The sequence below is a fragment of the Rhinolophus sinicus genome, linkage group LG07 (genome assembly GCF_036562045.2).
Source record: "Rhinolophus sinicus isolate RSC01 linkage group LG07, ASM3656204v1, whole genome shotgun sequence".
In the NCBI taxonomy this organism is placed as follows: Eukaryota; Metazoa; Chordata; class Mammalia; order Chiroptera; family Rhinolophidae; genus Rhinolophus; species Rhinolophus sinicus.
In genome coordinates, this window is record NC_133757.1 from 27513760 (window position 1) to 27540409 (window position 26650).

A 26650-nucleotide genomic window follows, 5' to 3' on the forward strand; every position below is an offset into this window, starting at 1 on the left:
GTGCTTTTGCTGTGCAGCGGGAGCCTACATACCTTTTGTTTGACTTCTTGTTGTCATTTAAAACAGGCCAGGGCTTTTTTTCTTTTTTTTTTTTAAGCTTTCGCTCTACAGCTTAAAGGCTTTCGTTCTTCTAATATCAGAATTGGGCCTAAACTGGCATTGCCACTCCGGGTATGAATAAAGGCAGAGGAAGTAGGAAGGGAGAGGCAGGCAGGAGCGTGAGGGTGTGGATATGCCTGTGGGACTTCTCCCCAGGCTCCCTCTCGGGTGTGGTGCTAGAAGGAGGCAAGAGTCCCAAAAAATCTGGACCCGTTGACCTGATAATCCCACTCTTGGGAATTTCTATTTTAATTCGAAGGAAACATCAGCCACATGAAGGTGGGGAATGAGTAGTTTCATTCTTTGTATTTACTTGTTGGAATAGCATGCCACTGTTAAAAATGATGATGAGGAAGAAAGCAGCTATGTAGAAAACATTTGTTTTAAACTTCGGAAAGAACAGCCTGCAAATGATGCCTTCTTTACATTTCAACCCGAGACTGGGCTCCCAGTCACCCGGGGAAGTACTTTACCTGCATTATCTCATTTCATTCTCCTGGGAAGCCTACAAAGGTGGTTTACCACTCCCACTCTGTAGAGGGGGAAACTGAGGCCGTAAAGGGTTAATAATTTGTCTGGGATCACCCAGCTAGCATGTAGTGGAGCTGAGGCAAACACAGGCTGTTAGACACCAAGACACTGTCTGCTGCAGAGAGGTTTGAGTCTGAGGGGATGGAATCATTTTTGAAAATTCTTCAAATTTAGCTATATTAATTGAAAGAGGAAAAAAAGAAAGAATGAAACCCTTAAAGTTGCAGAGCCAACGTTTAAAAAAAACGAAAAGGAAAGACATGGGGTTGGGCCTGGTGGAAGCTCAGAGGCGGCCCCGATGCTAGCCTGGGCCTATAGTCCTAGAAAGGAGACAGCCAAGAGGAATTGGGGAATTACTTAGATTTCTGGCCTCATTGCCAACCTTTCTCATTCCATCCCGGAAATCTAGGTGCAGAGGAGACTTTGGCATCTGGGAGAATGAGCCTTCATCCATAGGTGGGTGGAGGGCAATGAACAGGACAGAACCTGTGGGGCCAATGTTGGGAGGTCCAGGCTGCTGGTGGGGACAGGCAGTGGCCCTGCTCGTGTCTGCATCCGGGAGCATCCAGGCTGGCCTGTTAGGGTAGTTTGTGTCAGGGAGGCTGATTGTTACAAGACTAGTAGGTGCCTTGTCTCATCCAAGTGAGCTGCTGGGGTTTGGAACAGCGATTCAGTGCCAGCATTTGGGGATATAGAATTATATGTCAACCAGGTATATAACCTATAGAATATATAGGATATAGAACATATCTGGTTTATATATAAACCATTTTATGTAGAACATATCTGGTCTATGTATATAGAATATATGTACTTTTTATTTTAAAAATAAAGTGTTTGTCCCAGTTGGGGATGAAGAAGATGAGCTGTGGATAGAGCAAACCAGAGTTCAAATCCTAGCTTAGTGAGTTTAAATTCTGGCATCCTCTCCGAGCCTCACATTTCTTATCTATAGAGTAGCAGTTTCTAACACCCAGCTTCAGTGCCCTGTGTCTTAAGGACAAAATGAGATGCTCATTATGGAATGCTTAGTATGGGTTCTCAGATCCAGGCAAATAGATGTTTGGGAAAAAAACACACCCAAAAACCATGATTATATTTGTGGCTTGGTTGGCTCCTGGTTGTCAGAGGTTCACTCCAAGCACCGTGATCACATGTCCCCGGGTGTCAGTGTCTGCCCATATCCCACTCACCTTTCTCTTTGCTGCCTCCATCACTTCTGGGATGGGGAACTGGGTGGGGCTTAGTCTGCAGGTGGGCAGCGAGGGTCTCAGTGTTGGCTGCTAAGCAGAACTCAGAAAGGTCTCAGCTGATCTGCGGTGACATTTGAGGTGATCCTCCAGGATGCAGAGATTTCCCCAAGATAAGAAAAGGGGGGGAGGGATTCGCAGCCAGAGCCTCAAAGGAACCAGGCCCTAAGCTCTGAAAGTACCTGACAGGTCAAGGGGTTGTGAGGTGGTGGGCACGGCTGGCGGGGAAGGAGGGCAGTGCCGCTGGAGCAGGGTTGGGAGCAGTGGTTGAAGAGCCGCTAGTCTAGGGCGAATTGCCCAGGCTTTGTCCCCTAGGTTGCTGCTGGCCACTGGGGCTTGTTTCTTTTTGCTTTTAATTATCAAGAAGTTCAGTATGTTAATTTAAATATGACCCTGTATGCCAAAATATAGGTCTTTCCACTTACTAAAAAATTATATTCCAAATAGTCATTTGTACACTTTTGGGAACTTGGAATATGTTTTTTTCTCATGGAAATGATAATATACATAAATGATTGAATTCCCAAACTAAACCCCAATATTTTTATTTTCAAAACAGATGAAATACAGCATATTTAAAGTAGAGGGATTTTAGAACATCATATTGCATTGTACTGATTGGTTTTCATCTGTCCTGTACCTTGGGGCTTTTTAACCAAGGAAAGGCTGTGATTAGATCAGGGTTTAGAAGGCGTTCTCAGGATGCAGACGGAGGGTTGGGGTAGAAAAGGGACAGAATAGAGGCAGGGAGAGCGGTCAGGAAGGCACGTCATCTCTGAGACAATAACACAAGCGCCTCCGCTGGGGACAGTGGCCTGGTCAGGAGGGGGGCAGTGTGTCTAGAGATGTTTCATGGGAGGGAGAGCATGATTTTGATGGCAGCAGAATGTGGGGTGGGGTGAAGGAAAGTGTCAAAGAACTTGAGGTTTCAGTTGTCTGGCCGCTCTCTGGATGCACAGGGGTACCTTTGAGCTGGCCTTCGAATGGGTAGCTTTTGTCAGGCAGAGATGCCATTTTGAGGGAATTAAGCAGATTTTTTTTTTTTTTTAATGTCAGAAACAAATCCATAGCAAGAAGGCAGGAGAATGTACATAACCCACCACATACAGCTTTTGCCTTGTCTTCTGGTTTGAGCCACACAATTCTCAGAATTCTCCGATGGGGAGCATCCATCCCCAGGCCTGAGAAAGCCTGCGTGTCCCTTGCACCTCACAGCAGGTGGAACTCAATACCTGTTGGGGAGACCTCATCACTAGCTCGTGCTTTTTTTCTTTCTTTCTTTCAGAATGTGATGTTGGTGCTTCTAAAGCCGTGGTGAACGGGTTGGCACCAGGCAGCAATGGGCAGGACAAAGGTAAGGCTTTTGAAAGGAAGCCTGACTGAGTATTGGAGAGTGTTTCTAGAAGGAGCAGAGGATGTTGGGCCTGGACCAATATTGGTGGGAATAGTCACGGGTCCAATCAGGCCGTGAGTGGGAAACCTGTTTCCCAGGCTGACTTTCTGAAACTGTGAGCATGTTCTTACATCTCATGAGTCTCAGGCTGCTGTTTCCCACTGTGAGGTGACATTAAAAACTGTCCCTAGCTTAGGATGTTTCGAATAACAGATCAAATGTATAGACCAAGGCGTACCCCATGCCTGGCACACAGGGCGTCTATCAACCTGAAATCTCTCTGCCCCAGCATTTCACCCTCACAGTCCTGCCGCCTGAGGCAAGAGCCTAAATTGCTGAAATATGTTATTTCAGTGGCAGTCGTTTAATGTGCATCTTCTCAGATTTTCAGTTTTTTAAAATTTTCAGACAAAAGATTTAAGTATGAAATGAATGGTGGATAAGACGACCTCTGAGGTCCCATCTGCCTTATAGTCAGTCTCTCACCCTGCACATCTCAACGTGGCTGCCCGAGTAGCAGGCCGCAGGGCTTCCCATGTCAGTTTGCAGTGTGATGTGATGCAGTGATGAGATACGGGTTCGAGCCCCGGTTCTGTTGCTCACAGGTATCTCAGGAAGTCCTTTGTCTTTATAAGGGTGTGAGTCCCAGTATCCAGGAAATGAGGGAATTGGACGATCTGCAGTGTTTCTTCCTGCTTCCAATTCTGGGTGCCCGTGATTCTCTCTGTGCTCATCCCACTAAATTTTATGATATCAAAAGGGAGGGCAAAAGTCCTGTCATTGGGCATTTAAGTCAAAATGCACCATCTCTCAAAGAATAATTTCAGCACGTTTGATGTGTTTGGTCTTTATGATTTTCATCTGGTTTAGCCAAATATTCCTTTTGAAACAAGGCCAAGTGTAAAGTGAGAAGGAAGAGCCGAGAGGGAAGGCATAGAGAGCAGGAGGGCTGGGCACTGGGGTCCGGTTGGTGTTTCCTGCTGCTGGCCTGTTCTCCTGCCCTGCCCACACGTGTGATGTGGGGCTTTTCTCGGGGTCCTGGACAGTCTTGGCTAGGTTTCACTTAGGGAATGTTGAAGGGCGGTGCCTGTGGAGTGTTTCTGGGGGAGTGTTGAACTATCTGGTGAGGAGCACGGGGAGAGGTGGACCCCACTGCTTTTAAAAAATTGTGGGCCATCGATTCCATCCTGGTGAATTCACTGAAAGAGGAGACTTCAGGGGTGTGGGGGGAGGGTGGTAGGTGGAGGTGGAGTTCACTCTGTTCTCTGTAAGACTCACCTTTAGTTGGAAAGAGGAGGCAGATGAAACCTGAAGGTCATCGTGGTAGCCTGGGGAGGTCGCTGAACCTGGTGCCAGGACAGTTGAGATCTAGTCTCAGCCTCTTTACCTGAGAGCTGGATGACTGAGCAGCTCTCTGAGCCTCTTCTTCTTCCTCTGTAAATGGTAACATAACAAAAATATCCCACCCAGCCAATCTCCCCGGTGGTCATAAAGATCAGTCAATAGGATTGCTGTGAAAGGGTGTTTGTATCTTAATACATGCAGCATTATTATTATTGACTTAGTTATCGATGGCCATATGACTGCCGGATGCCTGATGGAAGAGCAGCGTGATGGGCTGGAAGGTGAACTGTCTATTGCTGAGGTGCCTCCCTCCCTCCTGTCCCTTTGACAGGCTCACCAGCATGATGCTGATGCAGCAGTGACCGTCTTGCTTCCTGAACAGTACTTCCCCCAGTTATTGCGTGGATGTGGGGCCATAAGACCTCAGGGTTTTGTTCATTAGAGTGATGTTGGCACCATAATAGCACGTGAGCTCCCATCTCTCTTTATTTGCTGCCGTTAGAGTGACAGGCTGAGGGAAGGCCTCACAACAGGCTTGTTGTGAGAAGGAGGGTATGGGGATATGCCCACCATTGAGATTCCAGAATCCTGGGAGGCAGGGGCCCCAGGGAAGCCTGTGCGTAGATAAGCATGAACACCCCGGATCTGAGGACAGCAGCCTTTGCCACACCCCAGTCATTCCAGCTCTCTCAAAGCTTAGCTGTGTGTCAGGATCCTGGATTGTGCACTTGGGTGCTGCCCAGAGTCTTTGAACGAGCACTTGGACACTTGGCAACCTCTTGCCCAGGAAAGAGTGGGTTTAAGCAAGACCATCTGCTGCCCAGCAGATGGGGGTTCTGATTTGCTTAGGGGAAAAGGGCTCTGATTGTCAGAGCAGGCACAGGACCCCAGAAGTTATGATTCTGGGGAAGTAACTGTGACGGCTGAAAGAACCAGGCAACTCATGACCTTGTTCCTTTCCTTCCTCCACTCCCCTGAGGCCTGAGCCATAGCTGTGGTCCTTGGAGCCCTCCCCCCAGCACACACCCCAATATTCTCCCAGGGGGCCCCTTGGACCCTGATTGCTCTCCCCTTCCTCTATTTGCCAGGCCATCTGTGTCTGTGTAAATCTTGGCATGTTCCTGCTGTAGCAGGAGGCACAGAAACAGTGACCAACTGCATTTGGGTGACGGTTGGAGGGAGAGTTCTGCCGCTTTGGCAGGGACCTCTAAAGAGAGAAAGCAGGTTATTTCAAATTACGGCATCTACTGCTCGTTCTATTGTTCTTTTCATGTGGGCGACTTCCTCCTATTGTCCCTTCCCAGTTCCTCAACTGTCTAAGTGTTTCCCAAATGTTCTTTCTGGATGCACCATTTACCCTTTTGTGTTTTCAGCAACTGCCGACCCTTTACGTGCACGCTCTATTTCTGCTGTTAAAATAATTCCTGTGAAGACAGTGAAAAACTCTTCAGGCCTAGTACTCCCTCCAGGTATCTCTCCTTGGGTTGGCTTTTTTTTTTAATTGTTAGCAGATCATGCATGGTTTTCCTTTCTTCTTTCCTTCTAACAAAGACTTGGAGGCTTAATCTTTGCATGTTTAGGAGCCATTCCCTCTCACTTCCTCAGTTGGTTGGTTTCCTTTCTTGGTTCGTTCGTGTGTGTGTGTGTGTGTGTATGTGTGTGTGTGTGTGTGTGTGTGTGTATGTGTCACTCTATGTGTGTGTGTCTGTGTGTGTGTCTGGAGACTAACTGACAGATACCTCACCCCTCCCCTCTTTAGAAGAAGGGTCAGTGCAGAGGCCAAACATTTACTCTGGCATGAGATTGGAGTGCATGGACTTCTTAGGTTCTCTCTAGAGGTTTCCAGCTCCCAATACCTTATTTAGAACTCCAGTCTCCCGGAGAACTAATGTGGCTGCACAGGGCACCTCTGAATGGGCTGAACTTGAAGCAGCTGCCTTCAATGCCAAACCTAGATGTGCCTCTGTGATGCTCACTGGGTCATTTCCAGAGCACTCCCTCCCCACCCCCAGCTGCACCTGCAGTCGCTTCCTACATATCCTCTCCAAGGAGGGCTACAGTTCAGATAGCAGCTCCAGCTCATAGCTAGCTTCCTTCTCTACAGAACAGGATGAGTGAGGCCTAGGTAGGACTTTACCCCACTGGTGCTTTCAGGAGTTGGGCAAATCTGGCTGTGCATCCAGGAACCTATGGGTGGGCTGGATTTGTCAGATAGCCCTTTGTCCTTTTGAAAAGACCATGAACCAGTTCTCCCAATAGTTTTGTGACATCAGTGACTTATCCTCTTGGTAGGGTTGGACGAGTCAGCTGCTCTCCAAGGCCGCTGCGTGCTTGGCCATACACTGTTTTGTTGTGCTTTGCTTTTAGTGGAAGAGGTGCTGATGGGGCAGACCTGTTTTCTTCTATAACACTAATGACTGTTGTGTCTGAATTGTCAGAAAGGGGGCTGCTGGAGTAGAAAGAAGGAGAGAGAAGAGGATTTGCTTCTCTCCACCCTGGCACGGGAATAGGGATGAATTGGACATCTGAGCCCACATGCTGCCCTATGTCTACCTTAAATTTTACCCCAAACTCCCAGGCTTGAGAATTTTAGGTGAGAGATCCCGGCTATGCTGTGAACAATTAAAAAAAAAAAAAGAACTGTACAATTTAGTTCAACTTAGCTGCACAGAAAGAAACAGTTAGCACGGGGACCTTCTAGAACTCTGTGGTCTACATCGGTTTCTTGCCTCCCATGACTGATTGTCCTGGAGAATGAGCATTCAGCTCTTTGAAGCCTATTTTGAAATCCTTCTCAGTGGAATTCTGAAAAATGACCTGGGTCTGTTATTAGGCCATTGTCGACCGTCGGAGAGGTCGGGACCCAGTTACGGCTCAGCTGGGGAAGCACTGAACACTGTGCGTGGAAGAATTTGACATTTCTAGTCATTTCTTTGGTGTGAATTTTCTTCATTAAGTTTGGAATGTGAGGCTCTCTCACCCATGATCTTTCTCCCCAGGCAGCATATCCTGTCTCATCATTTCAGGGGTCTTGACTTGCTGATAGAAGATTTTCTTTTCCTTTTCCCATTGGCCAACTGCAGGGAGCAGTGATTCTCTGCAGAACAACCACCTAATACCTGATGTTGCCAGCTTGATCTTTTATAAGAAACATGGTCTAGAAGTTTGAGAAATCTTTCATAAACCTTGAACTCTGCCTTACTAATTGGTCAGACGTCTGCTCACCAATCTAAACTTCATTTAATAAAAAGAATAAACCTACTTTCATTTTGCAATGTTTTCAGCTGATACTGTAACTCATACGTTTATTCAGAACTTGCTATTGCCTCCATTTTTCCCTAACCTCATGATGTGTGGTAAACCTCTAAAAATGTGATTCGTCCTTCTCCACCATCCACAAATTAATTTTCATTGGCTACAAGACTTTGTGTGTCTGTAACCAGGTTCATCTTATTCCCCAGCTGTAACAAGTTGCTCGCTGACTGTTGTTTAATCCTTCAGGAGCCTTGGATTCAGTCTTCTCTTTTGGGACTTTCCTTTTCAGATATGGATCCTACAAAAGTCTGCACTGGGAAGGGAGCCGTGACTCTCCGGGCATCGTCCTCCTACAGGGAAACCCCAAGCAGTAGCCCTGTGAGCCCTCAGGAAACCCCGCAACATGAAAGCAAACCAGGTGTGCTACCCCTGTGACTGGGGCAGGTGTTCACAGCCATATGGGGAGGCCTTGGATTCATCAGCTGCCTCCTGATTGTCCCAGGGGACCCTGGGACAGTCAGCTCCTTGTCCCATCTGTGATGGGTGGTAATCAATATGCTGAACTGGCAGGTACTCACTTGCTTGAGGCAAAGGCACAGCAGCTACCACCACTTTATTGGCTTTGACTGAACAGATGAGTAGAAACCCTGTTGCAGAGCTGGTGGCTCTGCAGACTGCATTGCATTGGTGAGGACAGAGATGGCTCAAGGGCATGAGGAGGGAGTGGTGAGATGGGCTAGCAGTGAGGTGTCTCTGAGCCCATCCCGCTTCTGAGAGCTTGGCTATGACTGGCCAGGCAGGGCTGGGCTGGGAAGGAGCCAGGGGAGACTGAGAGGTGCAGGCCGCTGACTGACCTGGCTCACGGGAAAGGAGGGGAGGGGCAGGGCTCAGGATGGGGTGGTGACCTGCCAGCTGCGGAAGCAGGATCAGAAGAGCAGTTCTGAGGCCAATGCAAACAAGGAGTGAAGGGAGACGAAAGAAGTCAGTCTGAAGCCCACCTCCCCACCCTGGCCCTTGGTCAGCCTGGGTGCCTAGAGCACGGTGTCGAGGTTTAGACCTGGGACTTTGGAACCTGATAGATCTGTGTTCAAGTCCTCCACCACGTGTTGGCTGTGCAATCTTGGATGAGGTATTTACTCTCAACCCTAGTGATCTCATGTGCAGAATGGGGTTGATAACTGCGCCTGCCTCACAGCATTATTGCAAGGATGAAATCCGTGAAGTGTTTTGCACCACAGCTGGTTGCATGGGATAAGCTATTAGATCGTTATGGTTATCATTACTTTGGCCTCTCTGGAGAGAGCGCTCCACAGTCCAAGTGTCCTGGGAGTCAGGAAACAGACTTGGAGGTTCCACATGCACAGTTAGCATAGGCGGGGCAGCCACGCTCCACTCTGTAGGATGGTAAGTGGTTCTCACACTTGAGCTGCATCAGAATCACCAGAAGTATAAAGACAGGCTCCTGGGCCCCAGGCCAGAGCTGTAGAATGTGTGATTCCCACTTGTAGGCCTGGGGTGGGGCCCGAGGTTTGGCATTTCTGACAGGTTCCCCGGTCATGCTGATGCTGCTCAAGGACCACATTTGGGAAGTACTGCTTTAGGGGATGGGAGTGTTCTTTCTTGAAGGAAGGAAATAAAGGGAAAAAAGGAATTGGGTGACCACTACTTCCTTGGGACCAAAATGGAAAGGAAGTAGGGCATAAAAACTCTTTGGTACAGTGGGCAGCAGTCTGCTGTGATACGGTGGAATTATATAGGAGGGAGATAGTCAGTGCCCAGCATCCTGGGAGCTGACTTTCATCCTGTCCCAGCCTCCTGTAACAGGTGCCAAGGCAGATGTCCAAGGACGAGGCCAGGCTGGGGTTTGAGCGCATGACCATTCTGATCATGTTGGTCCCTGTGGAAGGGCTTCTTTCTCCCTCGGCTCAGGGAAGGCATGAGTGGCCTCCCGCACTACAAGTCAAAAGTAGCTGCTTGGTGCTAGATCCCTCAGCTCATACCTGACTCCTGCTCCACTGTGGTTTGCCATTCTCATCTCCAGGAAAGGTGGGGCCAAGGAGTGAAGACGAAATAATTTCCTCCTAAAACAAATCTAATCCAGCCTCTTCAGGCCTAACTGGGAAGATCTAGCTTCCAACTTGGAGGACATTTGGGAAAGAGAATCCCAAGGGATGGTTAAAGAGAAAAACCATGCTACAGCCCAACAGGCCAATAAAATTATTGACCAACCTGGCCCTTCCTCTGGAGGTGAATGGGAGGAGAGGGAGTCTTGAGCTCCCTCTGGTGGTTACAGTGTGGCACTAACAATGCAAATACTACTCTATCCCACTGTCTCTAGGCTTTTGCTACAAGTGATTTGAGGCACTTTAGGAAGCTCTCTCTAGTCCCCAAATAATTCTATATCTTATAAATTTCTAATACCTAACATGGGTGGAAAATGTTCATGTTTTAAAGTTCAACTACTCTGAAGAATTAGGGGATAGTCATCATTCACAGCTTTACAGTAAATCTTAGTATATTATTTTCATCCTGATAAATTGAGGAATCCAAATCATTTATTCAAACATTCATTTAGCATCCTCTCTGTGCCAGGCACTAAGTGAGTCACTGGGAATTGTGATGAGAAGTGGGGTGAGGGAGGAAAAGGGGAGCAATTATGGATGTATTAGGTGAGGACAAAAGGCAGTTTGTTGCATCAGAAGAGTCATGCGTGGTCCCCGAGTCCACCGCCAAGCTTTCTGACCATGGGTAAATCACACCTTCGAAACACATATGAAGGACGAGGGACTTGGGCAAGATGTTTTCTAAGCCTTTCTAGTTCCAAAATGCTCTATGACCTTGGGAAGTTTGGGAATGAACCTGACACAAATTGAATCCCATTCACTGGGGACAAATTCAAGATTGTATGTTATGGATGGGAAGGAACAAGCTGGGTTTGAGGAGGAAAAAAACCCCACTCTGATTAAGAGTCTACAACAGGCTAGGCTGCGTTAACACTGGAGGTGAGGTTAAAAGCATGTGAGGCTGGACATGGGATGTTCAGGACTGGGGAGTTTGTCCTCTTACTCTGCGCTCATTGGCCAGCATCCTTGGCTCTTGACTCGGGCTGTGTGCTTGCGGCTCTCCATCCTCTCATCCCTGCCTCCTCCCTCTAGATGGGCCTCTGGGTGATGAATGGCTGGCCCACACCAGTCTCCACTCCTGTCCTGGAGCCTGGGAGCACCGGGGCCTTGACCAGCCTCATGAAAACAGTTTTCAGCAATATTTACAGGCATCCATGCACAGCCTGGACTGGGAGCCCACGTGTGAGGCCGTGAGTGGCTCTTGCTAAGATTGGGCTTACTCCCTACTCCCAAAGTCTTCACAGACAGCTAATGTTAGATAATGTCCAGCTCTCTCCATTTCACTAGGGCCAGCATCTGCCCCCCAGCTGCTCTGTCTGCCCCCTCTCTGCCTTGCTTCTTTCATCCCTATAATAGGGTCCCCAAGTGGCTGATCATTTGCCTCAAGTGGAAGCTCCAGTCTCGCACTACTGCCCAGCACCCCTTGACACCCACTTTTCAGAGGTATCCCCTGTTTCCAGTCCTTGCTTCAACTCCCTCAGAGTTGAAATGGTTTAGTTCTTGAGTCACACAGTCCTCTGTCGAGGCTCAGTTCTGCCACTTACTCTCTGGGTGATGTGGGCTAATTACTCAACCTTAGAGAGTTTCCGTTTCCTCATATGTAAAATGGGGATGGTCTTACTAGAGTTGCTGGGATTCAGTGAGCTCTTTTACATCAAGATTTAGCACAGAGCCAGGCATACAGCCCATGCTTTTTAGTGGTAACCATTCTAGTTACTGAAGATCAAAGAGTTTCCTTCAGGACTTGCAATAATTTCAGTTGGAGGCCATGAGGGCCTTGGCCTAGTGTGATGGCAGCGGGACTGAAGACCAGGGTCCCAGGGTAAGTGTATTTGGAAGAGTGAAATGGCAGGGCTCCCCATAGTGTTTAGGGAGCATGGAGAAGTAGACTCTGTCTGGCCATCTCATGGAGATGGCGGGTTTGTAAAGGGAGTCGAAGGAATGTTGAATTTCTTTTTAACATGTTGAGGGGTTTTTTTGGCTTGGAAAGGACTTCCAGGAGGAAGTTTCTAGCAGGCATTTGGGAATTTGGAGTCCAGGTGTGGAATTGGGAGCCATCAGCATCCAAATAAACACTGGGAGGATGGCGATGCTCTCTGAGGTGCGTTGATAGATGGAGCCCAGTGTCCAGACTCCTGGCCTCAAGTGGTAGCTTGACTCTGGATCCCGGACCATGGCTTCCTGACCAGCCTCCTAATCTCTGAATCTGGGCCGTGGTTTTTGGATCAGAACCATCTGGACAGAACTATAGTCATCTTAGTGTTGGCTCCCTGTCCCTGGGAGAGGCCTTACCTTAGCCTTACTTCCTGATGTCATTGCCCAGCCAGGTCTGGGTGATTCCACTCATGTCCCCAGGTCAGGGTGTTTTTACTTAAGAGGAGATGGGAAGCTGAACTGGTGGTGGACGTGATACCGAGCTTCTTGTCTGGTATATTCTGAAGACCATCAAACCCTGTATTCTGACTCACAAGCCAAAATGCATTTCAACCCTTACATTTTGCTAATTCTGTGCCAGTTGGCTCCAGTACTTCCTTCCTGATTCTTGACGACCATGTTGGCTTTGGACGTAAAGATTCTGGGGCTTACACTCAACTCATTTACTCTAGTTTGATTCTCACATTTGCCTTCCAGAAATGGCAGTAGCAAAAAGATATCATGAGAAAATTAACATATTGAAGCAGTTGAAGGCACTTTCTACCCTCATTAACTCCGAGTTCTTTTTATGAGCACATGTGTGAGAATTAAGGCCCACTGAGAAGATGGAGGGGAAACTCTCCACAAGAGAACACCCTCACTTCTGACATCAACTCCAAGTTTAGAGGATTCCCAAAACCATTCTCAGCTTCGATGATTTGCTAGAAGGACTCAAAGAACTCATTGAAAGCTATTATACTCATGGTTATGGTTTATTACAGGGAGAGGATACAAATTAAAAATCAGCCAAGAGAAGAAGCACATTGGAGTCTGGGGAAGAATCAAGCACAGAATTTCCATTGTCCTCTCCTGTGGAGTCAGGACGTGTAGTTCTTAGCATTGAGGTGTTACACTATGCTCAGAATATTCCAACCAGAAAGTTCACCTGAGCTATTGTGTGCAGAGTTTTCATTCGGGCTCCATTCCACAAGCATTATCCACTGCCCATGTGGCTGATACCACTGTCCAGTCCATTAGGTGGTTGAGCTCAAAGCCCCCATTCTAAATCTCATTATTGGTGTGGCACAGACATTCCTATCAGGATGACATTCCGAGGACTTAGAGATTAACTCCCAGGAGCCAGAGGGCAAGGGCCAGACATCTTTTTGGGTAAGGTTAAATTCTTTACCACACAACACAAATCAAAAATAAACCCAGAGCGTTTTAAACACTCCTGGACCCACTTTTAATACCTCTCATCTCTTGGCTACTCTACCAGAACACATCAAATCTGACTCAGTGAAAGTTATCCTAAGATCCCAAGAACTGATCAGCAAAACACCTTTAGAACAGACCAAAGTGAAATTAGCACAGAATGAGATAAAAGAAAATATCAGGAGGCTATGGCCACAGGGCAGGAAAGATTGTTAGTAAAGAACAGATGAAGGAAAAGATAAGGCAAAATAAATTGTACTTCTCATGGGAAGGCTCAGTCTCTTCAGGGTCCTGCAAAACCTAAGATCTGACTTTCCAAGGCCCTCCTCCCCCTCAGGAGCGCTGAGGTAACATTTATTGAAAGAAGCATTTTGACAGTCTCCTCAACCAAAAGTTACTAATTGATGATTATGTACATAAAATTTCACGTGCTACACTTAGGCACATAATGGCCCCGGGCTGCTACCAACCTTCAAGCTTCAGAAGACTAAGTAACAGATGAAGGGTAATGAAACGTCAGAAATACAGCTCTTTAATAAGGAAGAGAGGAAGGTTTAGAGAGGTCTTAGGAACTACCTTTAGGGGGACAAGGTAAGGGGAACAGTTTTAACGACTTGGAATGAGAAGCAAAAGTGGGTTGATCGCCAAGGGTATTATGTTTTTGAAGCTATCTATCAAATGGCAGAAGTCAGCAACTTGAATTTATTTCTATATCTGGGGAATTTTTTCCCGTATGTTTTGGATTCTTTGTTTACTAAGCACATACTATATGCCAGTATGTGCTTAGCATTTGGTCCTCATGATTGGTCCTCATGACTCAGAAAAAGTAAGTATTATCTCATTTCACAAATGAGGCTAAGTCCTTTGCTTCAGGATGTGCACTTAGCAGCAGAGTCGGGACTCAGATTTGGCAGTCTGATGCCAGCATGGTAGTCCCTTTGTGACAGCTAGAGCTTTGGAGGGACAGACTCATCTCAGTTTTCCACAACACATCTGTTTGCCAGTGTCACTTGAGAATCAAAGAGGGGGCGAAATAAGGTGCAAAGCCCACGTCCTTTATAGTACGGACCCTCACCAGAACCTATTGATATTTAGTATTTGTGTCAATGTCATATGTTTGATAGAATGATTTGACAAAGGTGGACTAGAAATAACTTAGAAAGGAAGATGGGACAGGAAGTGTGATAGGTGCAGGGGAGGAAGGAGTGTTTGAGGACCTGTCACGTGTAAGGAAATCTCTGGGTTTGGATAGAGGCATCAGACAGTGTTAAAAATGGTCATGTTGAGGATGCTCACGTAACCTGATCTCTGGATCTTCAACAAGCCTGTGAGGTGCGCCCAGAGTAAGGAATATATTTTATAGGTTAGAAAAGTGAATTTTGAGTGGTTAACAGCTTGCCTTTGGTCACACAAGTCAGTGCATTGAAGTAATTTGAGCAAAATTCAAGTCCTGTAAATTTCCCAACCTGTGTGGTTGGAAAGAGACTACAAATACCTAGGAATTGTCCATAAGGGAGGGAAAGAAATGTAACAGGCAACCTGCTAAAGGAATAGACAACTGAAACATGTTATAAAAACTCTGTCTTAGAGGGGGGGAAATAAGCAAAAATGAATATGGTTAGTTTTCCAGAATAAGAATGTTTTTAAGTATTCCTTATATCAGTGGTTCTCAAAGTGTAGGCTGAAGACCATTAGCTCCAGCATCCCCTGGGAAGGTATTAGATATACAGATTTTTAAGGCCTCACTGCCCATCCCATGGACTGAGTCAGAAACTCGGGGGGTAGGGCCCAGTAGTCTGTGTTTTAACAAGTCCTCTCTGTGATTCTGATGTAGCTAAGCTGCCTTGCCTTTTGCTCTTGACACCTTTTGGTTCCCGTCACCTCCCTGGAATGTAGACTCTAATTTGTGGCTGATGGTGGGGTTGGTGGCTGTGGATGGTGGACAGAGCACTGCCCTTCATTCTGGAGACCTGGGCTGACTGCTTTGTCGTTTCCTGGCGATGTGACTTTGGGCAAGTCAGTTGGCCTTTCGGTTTCCTCATCCATGAAGCAGAGTGATTACCTACCTCACAGACTTGTGTACACTAAATTAAATACTAAATAGGTGCAAAAGTGACCAACAGTGTCTGACACTCAGAAAGGTGTTCAGTACGTGTAAATCTTAGCTTGATATCGGGAAAGCCCATCTCTAGTCCTTGCAGGGCACACATTAAAAAGGAGCTTTGGGCTGTGAGAGCTACAGTATTATTCCCCCTTTACTTGTATATAGGGTAGAACAAGCGTAGGCTCCCAGGGAGAAGGAGGAAGTTAAGGGATTGGCTAGAACAGGGGTTGGCTAACTATGACCCATAGCCAGATCTGGCTCATGCTTATTTTTGTACAGCCCAGGAACTACGAATGGTTTGTTTGTTTGTTTGTTTATTTTAGGCTTTCACCTGGGATCCTTCGGCAGGGTTTTTAATATTTTTAAATGGTTGAAAGAAAAATCAGAACAATGTTATATGCCATGTGAAAATTATATGAAATTCGAATTTGTGTCCATAAATAAAGGTGTATTAGGACATAGCCACGCTCATTCATTTACATATCATTGATGTCTGCTCTGGTTCTGCAACAGAAGAGTTGAATTGTTGCGACTAAGACCATATGGTTCACAAAGTCTAAAATATTTACTATTGTGTGGCTATTCATAGAAAAAGTTTGCTGATCCCTGCGCCTAGATGGAGGATAGAGAAGAGAGAGGATGTAGAGATGATAAAAGCAGACATTTACTGAGCTCTGCTAGGCATTGTGCTAAGCATTTCTCATGCATTGTATGATTTAATTCTTATAGCAACCCTTATGAAACAGGTATATTGTTAGCTCCATTTTTCAGATGGGGAAACTGAGGCTTATAACTTGCCCTGGGTGGTAGAGCCAGGATTTGAATTGAGGTCCAACTGCCTTCCCATTTGAGCTCTTAACTAACCACTGTGCTCTGTCTCCTGCCTCGTGCTGCAAGGTGGGTCAGGCAGATTAGGGGAGGTTTAGTGTCTCAGATGCACTGGGTAATGGCTGGAAGGATAGGGTGATAGCTGCCTGAAGGGAGGAGACAAGGGTGTCTTGTAGTGTGATGAAAACTCAGAAAGGATGATTAGATTTTTAAATATTTATGTGGTTCATTTAACAGAAAGAAGAAAAGCATGTGGGGAGAGAAAAAAAGTCCTGACCGCAGCAGATACCTCTGGGCTTAAATCATGTTCTCCCCCTAGCCCAGCACCAACAACCGTGGAAAAAGTGCCTGCGTACCTACTTCTCCCTCTCCTGGGTCTGTTAATTAGCCCAGCCTGCTAATGAGGAGAAGTCACTCTGAACCCACATCAGGCTTGAAGGGGAATGAGATTTAGTGAGTAGGGACTGGCCAGTAGAGTGCTGTTGCCTTTTAGTCTGTAAAATAAGAATGTCAAGGCACAATTGTTTCTTCATTGCTGTGAATGTGGGCCTTGTGTTCTCAAAGGTCAGCGCCTGTGAGCACATCATGGTTTCGAGTGGGTTCCTATGGTAATTAGGCCATCGTGACTGAGGGCATTTTGTGTCAGGCAACGGGGTGCTGGATTTTCCTCTTTCTATGCAGTGCATACTTGTTTCCTGCAAATGTAACCATTTCTGTTTTCCCCCTTTTCCCTGTTTTCATCCTTTTTGAACCACACATAGTTCTGGAGTCAGAGAATTCCTCAGCAGGTATGGTTTGTCTTACATTCTTTCTGCCTTCCACCACAGACCCTTCAGTTAGAGGGGAACTAGGGAGTGTTCCCTGTGAGTGAGGGGTTTCTTTTCTTTTTTTTTTCCCATCTCAGATGAGTGGAGGCTTTCTTCCAATGCTGATGCCAATGGGAACGCCCAACCCTCTTCACTCGCTGCCAAGGGCTACAGAAGTGTGCATCCCAACCTTCCTTCCGACAAACCCCAGGTAGGCATGCGCCCAAGGGCAGGGTGGGAACTGGGGAGTGGCACCTGTTCTTAAGTCTTTTAGCTTTGATTTATTTGTGACTTCCAGCTTCCTCAGCTGGATAATGGACTGGGTTCAGAGTCCCGCTGTTGGCCAACTCTGGAAAGGTTCAGAAAGAAACAGAGTTAGGGAGAAGTTGGGGTGGAGGCAAGCAGGGGCATGGGATGAGGCCGGTCTGTACCAGGGTATGGGAAATACGGGCCTGATGTTTTCTAAGTTTGAAGTGTTTGGAAATGTTCTGCAACATGGAATCCTTACAGCCTTGAAGAAGTGGGGGTAAGTTCTGAGCCTGTTTGTTAAAAACTCTTTAGAGTGCAATATTCAAGAGAAGAGGGCACTCTTGTGTCTATTCCATTAATTTGCTGTAGTTGGGGCTGTCAGTTCCAGCAACTCTATCCTTACAGATTAAGATCTGGTAGCTGTGGCTAGAGCCTTATCCCATGGCCCAGGAACAGGCAGCTAGAAGTTGGAATGGCAGTACAGTGGAGTTTAAACTGCCAGCTCTACCCTACAGAAGAAAATCCCCCACAGTGTACAACGTGGAGTAGGGGTAATTTTGCTTTAGTCTTTCCCGCTAGGTTGTTTTTCTGATCTTTCTTCCTTCTCCTCCCTGTGGCTACTTTGCCATTTTGATGAAAGGAATAGACCCTGTTTTAATTCAGGCTGTCTGTGAAGAATGTTTTTACACAGAGGAGGCCCGTCCATGGAACGAAGCAGTTCTTTCTTTTAAAGGAATCTGTGCTGCCTGCTCTGTTGCAGAAACGTGTGGTCCACTCGTGTGGTCCACTTCGCCATCCTTGCCTGCACCCGGAGGGGATCCCAGAACTCCCCAAGAGCCCGGGAATTCCCCATGTCTTTCCTGGTTCCCACCCACCTTCTCCAGTGATCCTCTGGTTCTTGCTCCTGGGAACATAATTGCACTGGCCCCTGAAATGAAACTGAGTCAGAGATGACACCTTCCTAGGCTTAGAGTTGGTTGCTTAATTATCTGCCTTGCGTGCTGAGCGGCCACTGAGCCTTTCCGCCCCTGCCACGGCTTGCCTCCCTGTTCGGCCATGTGCATCCAGGGCCGCTGGTTAGAACCAGGAGCTGCAATGTGCCTGGCCTCCTGAAGTCCTCATTGGGTGAAGGGACTTGGGAGGTCAGTTGTCCAGCAAATGACTTGCAGTGCTTTTCCCTTTCTGAGACCTTCCCCAATGTGTTTCCTTCTCAGCTGTCTCCAGAATGGATACAATCTGCTCTCTCCAGATTAGGAAACAGTGCTGATTAACTCAAGGCCAATGTAGACGCACATCCCATCCTCTTCCATTCTCAGTGTCTTAGCACAGGGGCAACTCACTAATTCCTTTTGGTTTCTAAAAGAGCTCTTCAAAAGAGATGATTCAAAATGCATGCGAAGTAAATAAAAATTCCTTTCAAACACATTTATTTACCACAGCTTTATTGAGCACTTGCTGTGTTCAGGTCACCATGTTAACTTGGTGTTGCCCTCAAGGAGTTTATAAGACTGACCCTTGTAATCAGGGTGAACATCCTGTAATATCTCTTATGAATAGCATGTTTTTCTTACCTGTCACTATCCAGAAATTTTCTTTTTACTGAGGTATTTTAAAGGGAACCTGGTAAGCTGACGATGTAGAAGTTTTATTCTGTATATTCAGTGTAAAATGGACCATCCAAATTTCAAGAACCTTTAGGTCGTGCATTACCTTTTGAAATTTTCTGAGTGCAAAAATGACTTCTTGTCTATATAGCCATTGCCAGAGCTGTAAGTATACACTGGCTGACACAAAGCCAGGATGGGTTGGATTGGGGACTGCCCTTGCTTGGTTTCAGCTGAAGAAAGCTCTCAGACCCCTGTAGACCTAGCATTTCTTCATAAGGACTGAGTTGGAGGTCTAGGAGACTCACGGGGTGGGGGTGGGAGTGGGGCTGTCTCCAGAGGTTCCAATAGGCTGCTTTTCCTACTGCCAGCCTAGACCTACTGCCCTGCTGTCCTCACTCCTGGGAACAGGGAACCAGGGCTGCCCTCTCTCTGACAGCGTCATCATGGGGGTCCCCAGTGGAGGTGGGGATTGGTGGTTTCTGGAACTGTATAAAGTAGGAACATATCAGATTCTTCCAAACAGCCCCATGTTTTTCACTGCCTCACCTTCTAATAAGAGAATGAAATTTCATTAGTAGTCTGCTGAGGAGGATGCAAACTGCCGATGTGGTTCCTAGTGTTTACAATGAAACAGAAAGCAGCTCCTTCCATCTAAAGTAACCTTGCCTATCCCCGTCCTTCTTTAAGGCTAATAGAAGACCCAGGACAGGAAGGCCTTTGGCTCTGAGTGCATTGTCAACACTCTGGGGAAGCATCCTCTCTGTAGGGTCAGAGCCCTCGGAAGGCTCATGCCTGATGTAATGCAGCTGTGGCACCATATATGGACACAACCAAATTAAGTTAAAAACTCAATTGAAATCGATTTCTATCTTTGGACAAGAAGGAATCACATGTGGGACACTTGAGCTCAAAGTAAAAGTAAATCTGAGCCTAACTCAAAATTGCCTTTTACTTACCTCTGACAACCATTATCAACTTACCACACAGTCCCTTTGAGGCACATTAGTTCAAATGTCTTTTATTCTAGAGAGCATCATGTGCACACATGCCCCAACCTCCAGCCTGAGTTCTCTGAAGCCAAGTGAATGTATCTGGAAGGTTTTGCTCCTCGTTACTGCTGAAGAGGGGCTGTTTATTTTATATTTTTGGCTGGTACCTATGGCTACGTTTCACGGCCACTGTCATGGGCACTCAGTGGAAATGGTAGGCGTCAGGTTAGTCTAGGGAACCCAAATAGTTTCTTCTCCATCCGATTATTTGTAACTCGAAGACTGAGTTTGTGAATGGATAGGTTGTTTACTGTTTCTGGATTCATATTCTAATCCAGAGTCATACAACTTTTTTATTTCTCACCTATTCACCCTTGCTAATATCCCTTCCCCTTGTCACCTGCACTCCATAAAAAATAAAAGTAAAATCAAAAGCAACCTCAAAATAGACCCATGTCCTTGCACCCCCCCAATTTTTGGTCATGATTCATTTACTAGATATTGACCAAACTCCTATATACCTTACCTGTGCCATTTGGAGCAAGGTTCTGGTTTTTTTCTGGTACGGGCAATCTTTAAAGATAGGGGCAGGTGTGGATATTAAGGTGTCTAGCTTGGGCTGCTATGACAAAATACGATCGGGGGGTGGCTTAAACAACAGACATATATTTCTCATAGTTTTGGAGGCTGGCACGTCCAAAATCAAGGTGCTGGCCTATTCGGTTCCTGGTTAGGGCTCTCTTCCCGGCTTGTAGATGGCTACCTTCTTATTGTGCTCTCATGTGGAAAGAGAGCTCTGGTCTCTCCCTTTTTTTATAAGGACACTAATCCCATCATGGGGGCCCACCTCCATGACCTTATCTAACCCTAAGTGCCTCCCAAAGGCCCCACCTTTAAATATCATTACCTGGGTTTAGGGGCTCAGCATATGAATTTGGGAGGACACAGACATTCAGCCATAACCCTAGGAAAATAAACTTGCCTCATCTTATGGCATAATTCCCAGTTGAACCACAGGTTGACAGATGGCTCTCATTGAAATGAGGCTCCGTCTGGAGATTTAAGCCAGTTCCTGACCCTCTGCCCCACTGAGACGCTAAGAGGAGCAAAGAGCCGTGTTGACGAGGGGATGAGATGTGAACTACAACGTTCTAGCTCTGAACCTGGAACCAGAGCTTTAGGCTTAAGCCGGGAGCCTGAGGCTGAGAACCCCACCCCTGCTGCTAGGATTGTCTGTGCCTGGTGGTGGGCTGGGTGGGAATGGGAAAAGGGCTGGAGTTGGATAAACCAAATGCAGTCCAATTTGGTGGGCCAATCAAGTGCTTTATTGCCTGGTCCCTTTGTTCTATGTGCATCAAAAATTGGAGATTACCTGCTTTTAATCTTATGCCTGTTTTTCTTCTAATCAAATTGTTTGATTAGTTCCATCAAATTGTTTCCTCTGAGAAAAGAGCACATGTAGATTCCAAGTCCTCAGCATTCTTTTCTTGGTGAGCTTTAATTTGTTATGCTTATGCAACTGAATGCTAAATCTTAGTGATTCAAATAAGACATCTGTCTCCTGTGAGCACAAACAAGGATGACTTTCAATTCTCCGTCTCCTAAGGGAAAAGAATGAAAGACACGCGAGAGTTTCGGTGAACTTAAATGTTTGAAGCCAAAGACACAAAGAGAAACATCTTTGAGGAAAGGAAGTGTGAGAAAATTGGGGTCTTTGGGGCTTCTTCCATTGGCATTTAGCCCGTGGGCACCCTTTTTCAGTCAGGAGATCTAAAAGGGTGCAGGTCAACCAAGGACTGGTATCAAAATTGACTCAACACGTGGCCTCTTCTGGGCTGAGTTCAGCCTCCCTGGGATGTAAGGGAGAGTCAGGCCTGCCTCTCTGGTGAGTATGATTCAGTACTTGGCTTTACCCAGAGGAGAAATGTCGACTCCATGAGGAGTCTAAGCTGAGGATTTGCTTAAAAACATGTCTAGAATTGTTTTTGCTTCAGATCATGTTATGCTGTTATTTCTAATGGTCGCCCTTCTTTCCATTTCCCCTCCTCTCTCTTCCCTGTCTTGATATTGTGTCTTGAAAATAATACTAAAGGGTCTTGCTCCCCCACGCCCTCCTCTCCCTAAGGAGGGCCGCTTTGCATGGCAGCCCCCTGCCCTTCTCAGTACCTACAAGGACTCGCTCTACCTGAGCTCACCAAAGCCTTACATCCCACCCAGCACCCCCAGCCAGCAGAACCCCTCACGATCCCAGCCCGTCTCTGTTCCCCTGGCAGCCAGATCAGCTCCCAGAGGTGTAGTGTGTCCTGGGCCCTCGCTTCCGGGTTCCACGTTGTCCAGTGCTTCTGCCCAACCCCAGCACCACTGTATAGCCACCAGGACAGTTTATAGTGGGAATGTGAGCTCTAACACACGTCATGAGGCAGTTGGGAATAAAAAGGTCAGCAGCTTATATGTACCTTGTTTATCCAATAACACTCGCCCAGTGGCGTTGGAAAGCCTCTGTCGCGTTGCACGTGACCCAGCCCAAGGCACTCAGGCACCGGCTCCCAGCATTGTCTCCCGCACAGCCGGCACGGGAAAGCCACCTCCTGCTCCTCCTCCTCACACTCCCAAGCTATTCTTTGACCCCCGTAAAGATGCCGTTAGCCGTGGTGACAGTCCTTCCCTGGGGACTAGGCCTCCGTGCCCAGACGCAGTGAGACCACCTGTGCTAGGTCCCCAGGTTACCTCTGATCCCGAAAACCGGAAGAGAAAAGAACCTTACCTTTTGCAGCCGTGTTATCCAGCCAAGGCAAGGAATTAGGAATGTTTGTGTGTCTTCTCCTCCGTCTCTTTTGAAACTCATGCGAGCAGCTCGGTTGTTTTCTGGGCTCCCCTACCCTCCCTTTCCTCGTTAATATCGCTGCAGCTTGAACCCCAAATTCTTCTCTCTAAACATCTCAGTACAGTCCTCTCTGTCCCCCCTCCTTTTTTCTGTAAATATTCTAAGTATGCCAGAGCGTGGAATATGTAGACTAATAATACAGTGTTTATGTTTTATAACAGGGTGACAAAGAAATTGTATTTATTCCCAAGCTTTCAGGCTCTGCAAGTGGCTTTGGGGGTTAAACACAGCCTGCCTGCCTGTCCTGTTGTTCTCTCTTTCACTCTCATAAAGTGTTAAAAGGATTCAAAAATAGATGGATGGAAAGTAAACTTGGATGGGGTTCCCTCTGTGTCATAGAATGTCAGGAGGCCAACTGGCTAGCACCGACTGTCTCATGCACTCTGAAGAAAGGGCACTGATTAAATAGTTCTCAGAGTACATCATTGCATGTCTACTCTCATCTGTTTAAATATGGAATTCCTTCTTCTCTGCAGTACCCCTTTACGTAACGACCCCCTTATTTCCTACAGGGTGCCACTTCCTCCAGCCCAGCCCAGCCTGAGGTAATAGTTGTCCCTCTCTACCTGGTTAATACTGACAGAGGGCAAGAAGGCACTGCCAGACCTCCAGCATCTCTGGGGCCACTTGGCCCCCCAGTCCCGGCGACCGCCCCTGCCGGCTCACCTCTGACCTTCCCGACTCTAGATGATTTCATTCCCCCTCATCTGCAGAGGCGGCCCCACCACAGCCAGCCAGTCAGCGCTCCTGGCCCCCACCCCCCTGTTAGCCAGTCACCACCATCCTTCTCACCACCACCTCCGCTGGTGCCCCCGGTACCGGAGGGCCTCCACAGAGTCTCGGAGCCTGACCTCACGGGAGCTGTTTCAAGTACCGTAAGCTTGCTGGAATCCCTTCCTCACAGCTTTCCTGAATGTCTGCTCCCGGCAGTAAAACACCCCTTTCTCACCGAAGTACTAAGTTCCGAGGGAAGTGTTGGCTGCCACTGTGCTTGCGTGATGACCGGAACTGTGTTTGCTCTCACTAGAGTGCATGCCTCCCATGTGTGTCCGTGGGTCTCTCGCGGCTGTCCACCAGTCTCTCAAGTCCCTCTTCTTCTGTCCTGTTTGGAATGCACATTTTCCTGAAAGAACTTTGTTTTCTCTCGGAGAGAGCAACCTCCATGGCCTTGCCTCTGGCTAGTTATGCTCGTCACGGGCCAGGCAAATATAATGTTGAGAGCTGAGGAAAGCTGAAAAATTAATGTGGAAAAGCCAGCAGCAGTTTCTCTACCAGGGAGCAGGGAGATTCTAGGGGAGGAAAAGATTCACCCTTGTGTGGATTTAGCAAGTAAATGAACTCTTTTATATGCAGCAGTGACAGAGGCTAGGTTAAAAAGAGTCGAGTTTAATTGAGCAAATGGATATAAAAGCCTTTGACAGATGTTAGAACTATTTCCTCAAAAGGCAAGGAATTTGCTGAGGCCCCTGAGTAGTGGCTCCCAGAGCCTTTGTGGCAAAACAGTGCCTCACTGGTAATGTCACGTTAAAGGGCCCTGACGCCTCAAGTTCCCATCCGTTGAGGGACAGGTCCCCATCATGGGTGGGAAAGCCCAGGTGCTTTAGAGAAAAGCTGAGCCACAGTTCTTGGTCTGTTCTCCTGTCAGAGGCCCTGGAGATTGACAGACTCTGAAAGAGCCTCAGTGTGAGTTGTACAATGGTGGTGCATGGATCTACACACAGGGCTGTGGGGTGCAGTGGGCCTGAGTATGTAAAAATTTCAATTATGGTGCTTGGTACAGAGAGTGCCCAATAAATGTTAGCTACCCTGTTTCCCCGAAAATAAGACCTAGCCGGATCGTCAGCTCTAATGCGTCTTTTGGAGCAAAAATTAATCTAAGACCTGATATTATATTACATTACATTGCATTGCATTATATTACATTACATTATATTTATTATATTTATTATATTATATTATATTATATTATATTATATTATATTATATTATATTATATTATATTATATTATATTATATTATATTATATTATATTATATTATATTATAGACCTGGTCTTATAGTAAAATGAGACCGGGTCTTACATTAATTTTTGCTCCAAAAGACACATTACAGCTGCTTGTCCGGCTAGGTCTTATTTTTGGGGAAACACGGTACATTGCTAAGGATGTGCCCTAGCAAACGGGGGCCAGAGTTCCTCAAAAATAAGTAACTGGATGATTAACAACTACTGTTGCGTTCCTACCATGTTCTAGGCGTTCTGCTGGCTTCTGTGTGTACAGGCATGAACAGGGCACAGCCTCTGCTCTCAGGATTTATCTGAGTGATGTACAGGTCCTCAAGCTTAGTGTACATGGGATCGTCTGAGCAGCAGCGAAGCTCATTTAAATTGTCAACTCTAGATCCTATTCCTAGAGTCCTGATTGAGTGGATCTGGGGAGGGACGTAGGACTCATACTACTTGGTAACATGCATTCTGGGGGATTCTGGTGCTGAGGGTCAGTGGCCCACATTTTGAGATCTAGGGAGATGCAACTGGCTGATGGAACTAAACGTTCACTGACCTCCCTTTGCGTAAAGAGGTATGCCTACAAAATGGGCTCAAATGGCTCAAACTGAAGTGAGTCATGCAGAAAGCAGGAAGGAAACTTCTTTTTTTTGGCTTGTAAGAGAATGTCTAGTTAGATATCAGGCACACCAAAGATGGGAATAGCTACATCCTGGGCTGGGACCACTTTTCAGATCTCTAGATGCAGCACAATGCAGTTAGGTCAAGACCCTACCAAACAAACAAGGCCCAGGGGCTTGGAGCTTTACAACTTAGCCCTGTTGGAAGAAAGTGCTAGATTGTCCCTGATGCACTGACCTCACCTGAGCTCCACTTACAGATGAATTTAGGAGCCGCTGTCATTTTGGAGAGCAAAGGTGTTCTCCCCTTTGGCATAGAAACTTTCTCTAGAGCAGTGTGTAAAGCAAGTCTTATTTTCAGTGTGTTAGCACACGTTGTGAGCAGCTTTGTTGTGCACCCTACACGTCGTCATTTGTGTAGATCTGGGCTTTCATGTTCATTTTTCTTCAGGTGTACCAGCACAGGTTAGTTGGGACTGTGTCCTCAATTTCTCAAACCTGACTCATCAACCTGGTATAGACTTCCTGGGAGGACTTCAGTTGGTCTGATAACTTCTGATTTGGCCCCAGGTAACAGAGTAAGAGGTGAAAAGGGAACCTGCTTGAGTTCCTCCACTGAATAAGAATTGTCACCAAGCGCTGATCCCCTGGGGATGGTGGCCAAACCACACGTTGATATCTGCTCCATCTGCAGCTATTTGAGAGTAAGAGGGAAGAAGAAAATCACGTTAATTGGTCCAGGTTCTTTTAGTTAATTGCCAGTTTTGTAAAGTTCCAGAAATTAAGACTTATGCCACCGAGTAAAAGTTTATAAAATGCTTAAGACTCACGTGCTCTTTCCAGACATCACAGGACGTATTTATACTTTAAAACACTGTATGTCTGACTTTTTGTGTTTCTTGGGTGCATTATGACAGACTTTTCGCTGATATGTCATTTATCTTTATTATATCCCTTTGGAAGTAAATTAAGACAGTGTAAATGCTTTCCACTGTGTACAAATGAAAAAATTGAGATAAGGCCCTTTTGTATAAGATCATATTGTGCCTCTTGAGTTTTGGGAAAAGCTTTTATTTACTAAACTGAGCTGCTGCTCATAAATAACAGCTGTGACAGTAGGGCACTTTCAGAAGAATTGGAAGGACCAAGCCAGTGTTTTTAAGGAAGCCGCCCCTACTGTGTGTCAGGAGCTGTCCTGGGTCCTGACTCTCACAT

The 26650-nt window shown here is 46.6% G+C and overlaps 1 protein-coding gene across 48 annotated transcripts in view; it reads left to right on the top strand.

The window, feature by feature from the left end:
• SORBS1 (sorbin and SH3 domain containing 1) overlaps window positions 1–26650 on the top strand; it is a 221021-nt gene that overhangs the window by 104440 nt on the left and 89931 nt on the right. For 20 of the 48 annotated variants that reach the window (XM_074339313.1, XM_074339314.1, XM_074339315.1 and 17 more), the window contains 7 exons: window positions 3166–3234; window positions 5991–6086; window positions 8162–8290; window positions 17037–17063; window positions 17180–17292; window positions 22019–22717; window positions 23323–23685. In XM_074339313.1, coding sequence (XP_074195414.1) covers window positions 3166–3234; window positions 5991–6086; window positions 8162–8290; window positions 17037–17063; window positions 17180–17292; window positions 22019–22717; window positions 23323–23685 — 1496 coding nt within the window. The remainder of the gene's footprint in view (window positions 1–3165; window positions 3235–5990; window positions 6087–8161; window positions 8291–17036; window positions 17064–17179; window positions 17293–22018; window positions 22718–23322; window positions 23686–26650) is intronic. The other 28 variants (XM_074339319.1, XM_019724714.2, XM_074339332.1 and 25 more) reach the window with 22 other exon arrangements.